We start from the raw sequence: 7,418 nt of genomic DNA on the forward strand, positions 1-7,418 counted from the left end.
GCATAATGTGACCACATTTTCTAAAGCAAAGATTGATTACAACATGTGATCTACTAAGTATAAATGTTTATGGGGGGCCTAGGGACAGTGTATTTGAAATTGGAATTGTCCTGGAAAAACTGTCCTGGTGTGGAACTCTTGAGCTCAGGTGATCCTCCCGCAGTGCTGGGATTACAGGCATGAGCCACCGCACCCTGCCCTTACATGATTTTTATGAAGTTTATGTAAGGTAGGAATGTGTCAACCTGGATTTTGTCAGGTAACAGTAGTTCAGTGTATGTATTAGTCACAGTTCTTTGCAAAGAACAGAACTCACTCTCACTAGTTTTAAAAGATAGGTAATTGAGAATCTTAGGTAGCTCACTATGTCTGGTATAGCCAGAGAGGCCTACAGTCTCCACAGTCAGAAACAAGTCATTCCATTGGCCAGCTGCAGTGACACCCCCACAGCTCACACTGCTGGAGCCTGGATGCCAAAAGCTTCCTTAAGGCTGCCCTGGAAAGCCAGAATCTTCCAGTCTCATCCCCTCTTGAAAACGGATTATTCATGTAACCTGTATCCTGGGTCGCTCTTTTCTGAAAAAGAATTATGTGATTGCACCAACTGGCAACCCCTAGGTGCCCCAGCTGCAGGAGGGGTTGGGAAACTGAGCTCTGGATTCTGCCTTAGGGAGGCAGGAATTGTAGGGAAAATCTCCAGGTCTAGGATGAGTATTCAAAAGGTTCCAGGCAGCCACAAGCCTGACAGGTGTCTACTGCAAAGTGCATTATTTCAATCTGAAAAATACGACTGCTTGGAGAAAGAAAGCCTACACAGGGCCGGTGTGAACCCTTTATCAAAGCACGTCACGAGAAAGCCACAAGACCAGGCAGGGATGACATCTGCCTGTTCTGTCCTCAGCACCCGGCATGGGCCTTGGCATGAAGTAGGTGTTCTAAAAATATGTATGTAATGAATGCTTGAACCTTGTTACTTTGGTTAACCCTACAGCAATGCCTTTTCAGAATTACAATCCAATAGGAAGCTTCCAGCTTTCATCAAGGGCTGATGTACTAATATGAACTTAATATATAAAAGAAAAATGAATTATATAGACATAAAATCTGAATTTAATATACAAAAGAAAAACGAGGAAGGTACACTTTCAAGAAGGGGCTCTATACCAGTTTCTTGTTGGTAATAAACCGAAGAGTAGGTTCCACCCAACTTTAGCTGCTGCTGCTACTTTTTTGAAAAATAACCTCCTTGAGCAGTCAAATGTTATACAATGTTACAAAAATTATTCCTGAGCTCTCACTGAGCTATAACAGAATTCTTCCTACAGTTGTTTTCCCAACTGGACTTTGGCATTGTTGCAGAGAAGATGGGGCCCTATTCCAGTTAAAGATACCTGGCATCTCCCTCTACACATAGCGCCCTCCCTACATATATAAGATAATGGCTCCTGGAGAAAACAGATATGAAGACAGGTATTTTTACTTGAAAAAGTTCTAGAGGCCGGGCATGATGGCCCACGCTTGTAATCCCAGCACTTTGGGAGGCCGAGGCGGGCGGATCACTTGAGGTCAAGACTTCAAGACCTGCCTGGCCAACATGGTGAAACCCTGTCTCTACTAAAAATACAAAAATTAGCTGGGTGTGGTGACGTGTGCCTGTAGTCCCAGCTACTCGGGAGGCTGAGCAGGAGAATTGCATGATCTAAGGAGGTGGAGGTTGCAGTGCACCAAGATTGTGCCACTGCACTTCAGCCTGGGTGACAGAGTAAGACTGTCTCAAAAAAAAAAAAGGAAGGAAGGAAGGAAGAAAAGGTTCTGGCCCCTCAGAGTTTTGGTGGTTGTTGCCAAACAATTCCCTGGGAATTCCCATCCCTTTGTTCTCAGCTTGGGAGCTCCTATGGAGAGGTTTTCTTGCTGAGACATTGAGAATGCCCTGAGGAGGGCCACTCCTGTCCTGGGCTGCTCAGGTAGTCTGTGCTTTTCTGGGCCTGTCACCATCTTACCTGCCTCTCTAGAAGGTGTGCATAGCTGTCTCTTCCAGGCTGTGCACTCACTATTGTTTTTGTAAGTTCTCACTCACACAGTTCATTAACCTGGCTGCTGCCAACACTTTCAGTTTCTAGAGGTTTAATTTTTCCTCCACTTTAGGCAGAGGGAAGAACAAACTCACCAGGTGCTAAATCAACCCCGGAGGGCAGCATCTCAGCCTCTTTTCAGACATATCTCAGCTGTTGGTGGTGAAGGAGGTGAAGGCATGACTCAGGGTCAGTTTCTCTTGTGCCCTCTTCCTGGAATGCTGCATACTGTGACCACACTTTCTAAAGCAAAGACTGATTACAACATGTGATCTACTAAGTATAAATGTTTATGGGGGCCCTAGGGACAGCGTATTTGAAATTGAAATTGTCCTGGAAAAACAACTGTATGGTGATACAGGACATGGGTTAGCTAGAATGAACAGGTAGAGAGAGTTGGAGCTCAGACAGCATTGGGGTGGGGTCCAGTGGCAACAGGGGCATAGACGCTAAATAAACAGGGCTCTGAGCTCCCTCTGCACTTGGGAGGGGCCAGCAGCTATGTAATAGTGGATGTCTACTGTTTTGTGTCATATGACCAATATATCTATGCCTTTGTTTCTGATACTGAGACACACCCTCCTGCCCACCTTATTCTCAGTTCACAGTTCAAGTGGGATGAACTCCCTCCTCTAGCTCCAAGAAGGGCCACATGATCCAGGCCTACCCAATCAGAGCATTCTATTCTCCAGGCCACAGTGATTGTTTGTTTGTTTGTTTGTTTGTTTTTTGAGACAGAGTCTCACTCTGTCCGCCAAGCTGGAGTGCAGTGGTGCAGTCTTGGTTCACTGCAACCCCTGCTACCTATGTTCAAGTGATTATTCTGCCTCAGCCAGCCTCCTGAGTTGCTGGGATTACAGGTGCACACCACCATGCTTGGCTACTTTTTTGTATTTTTAGTAGAGATGGGGTTTCACCATGTTGGCCAGGCTGGTCTTGAACTTCTGACCTCAAGTGATCTGCCTGCCTCGGCCTCCCAAAGTGCTAGGACTACAGGCATGAGCCACCCGAAAAAAGAGCCCACATTGCCAAGACAATTCTAAGCCAAAAGAACAAAACTGAAGGCATCATGCTACCTGACTTCAAACTATACTACAAGGTGACAGTAACCAAAACAGCATGGTACTGGTACCAAAACAGAGATATAGACCAATGGAACAGAACAGAGCCTTCAGAAATATTACCACATATCTACAACCATCTGATCTTTGACAAACCTGACAAAAACAAGAAATGGGGAAAGGATTCCCTATTTAATAAATGGTGCTGGGAAAACTGGCTAGCCATATGTAGAAAGCTGAAACTGGATCCCTTCCTTACACCTTATATAAAAATTAATTCAAGATGGATTAGAGACTTAAATATTAGACCTAAAACCATAAAAACCCTAGAAGAAAACCTAGGCAATACCATTCAGGACATAGGCATGGGCAAGGACTTCATGTCTAAAACACCAAAAGAAATGGCAACAAAAGCCAAAATTGACAAATGGGATCTCATTAAACTAAAGAGTTTCTGCACAGCAAAAGAAACTACGATCAGAGTGAACAGGCAACCTACAGAATGGGAGAAAATTTTTGCAATCTACTCATCTGACAAAGGGCTAATATCCAGAACCTACAAAGAACTCAAACAAATTTACAAGAAAAAAACAACCCCATCAAAAAGTGGGTGAAGGATATGAACAGACACTTCTCAAAAGAAGACATTTATGCAGCCAACAGACACATGAAAAAAAGCTCATCACTACTTGCCATGAGAGAAATGCAAATCAAAACCACAATGAGATACCATCTCACACCAGTTAGAATGGCAATCGTTAAAAAGTCAGGAAACAACAGGTGCTGGAGAGGATGTGGAGAAATAGGAACACTTGTTACACTGTTGGTGGGACCATGAACTAGTTCAAACATTGTGGAAGACAGTGTGGCGATTCCTCAAGGATCTAGAACTAGAATTACCATTTCACCCAGCCATCCCATTACTGGGTATATACCCAAAGGATTATAAATCATGCTGCTATAAAGACACATGCACACGTATGTTTATTGCAGTGCTATTCACAATAGCAAAGACTTGGAACCAACCCAAATGTCCATCAATGATAGACTGGATTAAGAAAACATGGCACATATACACCATGGAATACTATGCAGCCATAAAAAAAGATGAGTTCATGTCCTTTGTGGGGACATGGATGAAGCTGGAAACCATCATTCTCAGCAAACTATCACAAGAACAGAAAACCAAACACTGCATGTTCTCACTCATAGGTGGGAATTGAACAATGAGAACACTTGGACACAGGAAGGAGAACATCACACACCGGGGCCTGTTGTGGGGTGGGGGATGGGGGAAGGATAGCATTAGGAGATATACCTAATGTAAATGACAAGTTAATGGGTGCAGCACACCAACATTGCACATGTATACATATGTAACAAACCTGCACGTTGTGCACATGTACCCTAGAACTTAAAAGTATAATAAAAAAATAAAAATATTAATCACTAATATTAAGATAACACAATATTATTCTTGTCCACACCAAGAATATACCTTGTATATTATTATTACTTCACTAGTATACCTTTGCCTACTACCTACCTAAATCCTTTTGTTATTTTAGTTATTTTAGAGAGACAGGGTCTCACTCTGTCGTCCATGCTGGGGTGCAGTAGCCTGATCATAGCTCACTGCAGCCTTGAATTCTCTGACTCAAGCAATCCTTCAGCCTCACCCTCCTGAGTAGCAGGGGCTACAGGCCAGTGGCACCACACCAGCTCGTTTTATTTTTATTTCACAGAGACACAGTCTCGCTATGCTGCCCAGGTTGGTCTCAAATTCTTTGGGCTCACGTGATCCTCCCACCTCGGTCTCCTAAAGTGCTGGGATTACAGGCGTGAGTCACCGCCCGCAGCCTCACCTGCCCAAATCTCTTAATGCACAAGGGAAAGGAGCGAGAATTCAGGGGAATACAAAAAAACAAACATACAAAATAGCCCCCAGCACTTCTGAGAAAGATCTGCGGTACAGAAAAGCCGTCCTGAGCGGGTCTGTGTGGAGGGAGGGGACTGCATCTCAGATCCACAGTCCACCCGGGGCTGCAGCACGCTAGTTCTACAGTGTTGGGCCAGGTTGGACCTCCGGCTGGAGGCCTTCCACACCGGAAACACTGGTAGGGCTCCTCTCCAGTGTGGGTTTGAGGGCGGCGGAAGAGCTTGGCACTGTCGCCGAAGCCTGGCTCCGGCCTGGCAGAGCGGTCAGGCCGCTCTGTGCTGCGAGGCCTCCCGGGCTGGCTCAGGGTAGCCTGGGGCCTGAACCGTCTCCCGCGAGTCCCGTCCCGCACTCGCACAGCTTCTGGGCCCCTTCGCCCCCTCCTGCTGAGCTGCCGGCTGGGCGGTTGGCGGAACCTGGGCAACTTCCAGGCCTCCCGGAGGCACTGCAGGCACTGCGGGCAGGGAACGGCCGCTACCGGGGTGCACGCGCTGGGGCTTGGCCAGGTGCACGTGCTGGGCAGCCGCGGCCGCCCTCCGCACACAGGTGTGGCTTTTCGGCGGAGTGGGTCTCCCTGCGCTGGACCGAGGAGGAACTCTGGGTGCAACAGAGGCAAGGCTGCTCCCCGACGTGGGTGTGCCGGTGCGGGAGAAGCTTCCCGCACCCGGAGCAGGAAAAAACTGGCGGACACGGCTGCCCCCAGTTCCCCACCGACGGCGGATTCGCATCTGGGCTTTGCAGGGGATCTGGAAGGGGTGAGTGGAGGAGGGCTGAGGGCGGGCTGCTCCATGCTGGGGAACGTGGGCGATGAGTGAAGGAGACCAGATGGGGCGCGAGGAGGAATCTGGGGAAGGCTGGGTGGAACCAGAGGCTGGAGACTGAGTGGGGGGACAGGATAAAGGAAAGGAAGTCGAGGCAGGAGTGTGGATGGGGGCAGATGTTGAAGGAAGGACCCGGGGCTCCCACAAGGCCGGAGCCCGGAGGTGCTGCCCGGGGCGACTGAGCTGGGTGCGAGACTGACGCTCTCCACGATTCCACGCCTTCAGGGCTTCTCCCCTGGGTGCGGGAGGACACGCTGGGAGAGGGAGGTCTTCTCACTGACGCTGTCACCGCAACTGCAGCAGCAGAAGAGACGCTGTCCTGTGTGAATTCACTGGTGGCGGATCAGCTTCCACCGGTCCCCCAAAACTTGCTGGCCCTGGGGACAGACGCAGGGCTTTGGCCGAGCCAGCAGCAGAGCTGGCCGCTAAGCCCTTGCTGCACTCCCCACAGACGAATGGCTTCTCCTGAGTAGACTCGCTGGTGCTTGATGAAGTTGGAGCGGACACAGCAGGTCTTGCCGCACTGGGGACAGCGACAAGGCCTCTCGCCAGTCGCTGCGGACCCACCGGTGCTGGAGGAGGGATGCACTCTGAGTAAAACCTCTCCCGCAGGCCCCGCACTTGCAGGGCTGACGGCCCAGGTGAATCTGACGGCGCTGCAGCAGGTCGGAGCTCTGGCTGAAACGCTTTCCACAGTCAGAGCAGGGGGAAGGCTTCTCGCGAGCACCGCTTCGGAGATGACCGCTCAGGGAGTAACTGCGCGGGAGGCTCTTGCCGCACTCGGCGCCGCTGTGGGGCCTCTGCCGGACTCAGGCTTCCGGTGGCCAGTAGCTCACAGTCTGGGAGCAGCACCCAGCCCCAGGCCTCAAAGGCTGTCTGGAGAGTTCTCTAATGTAAGACTCTGGGCAATGTCATCTGAAGGTGTTTCCTGAGGCTCTCAGGCATGTCCCTGGGTGTTACCCTCACTAAGTCCGTCCTCTTGGATAAGCTGGTCCTCACTGTTGTGCCCAGTTCCTGCGGAAGGAAAGATTTCAGATCCTGGAACCATCATTCTCTCCACAGGGAGAGAAAACCACAGAAGAATTTTACTACAAACTGCAAAGGAGACTAAGGAGACTGCTTTCCGAATCCTATAATCAATGCTTCTTTATTATTATTTTACTTTTTCCTTTTTTTTTTTTTTTTTTTAAAGACAGGGTCTGTCTTTGTTGCCCAGTATGGAATGCAGTGGTACGATCTCTGCTCACTGCAACCTCTGCCTCCCCAGCTCAAGTGATCCTCCCACCTCAGCCTCCCAAGCAGCTGGGACTATAGGTGCACACCAGGTTTTTTTTTTTTTTTTTTTTTTTTGGTAGAAGCTGGTTTTTATAATGTTGCCCAAGCTGTTCTCCAACTCCTGGGCTCAAGAGATTGGCCCGCCTAGGCCACCCAAAATGCTGGGATTACAAGCGTGAGCTACCATGCCCGGCCTCCTATAACCAATGCTTTTTTTTTTTTTTTTCCCAAGAGGGAGTCTTGCTCTGTCACC

General features: G+C 48.9%; 1 protein-coding gene across 1 annotated transcript; it reads right to left on the reverse strand.

Annotated features, from left to right (window-relative positions):
• Window positions 1-4,853: 4,853 nt before the first annotated feature.
• On the reverse strand, window positions 4,854-6,938 carry ZNF843 (zinc finger protein 843). The gene is given in 6 exon segments (XM_065536887.2): window positions 4,854-6,199; window positions 6,201-6,293; window positions 6,295-6,335; window positions 6,337-6,530; window positions 6,533-6,619; window positions 6,851-6,938. Coding segments are annotated over 6 exon segments (1,776 nt in total). The 3' UTR covers window positions 4,854-4,926.
• Between the last annotated feature and the right edge of the window lie 480 nt (window positions 6,939-7,418).

Source organism: Macaca fascicularis, chromosome 20 (assembly GCF_037993035.2).
Source record: "Macaca fascicularis isolate 582-1 chromosome 20, T2T-MFA8v1.1".
Taxonomy (NCBI): domain Eukaryota; kingdom Metazoa; phylum Chordata; class Mammalia; order Primates; family Cercopithecidae; genus Macaca; species Macaca fascicularis.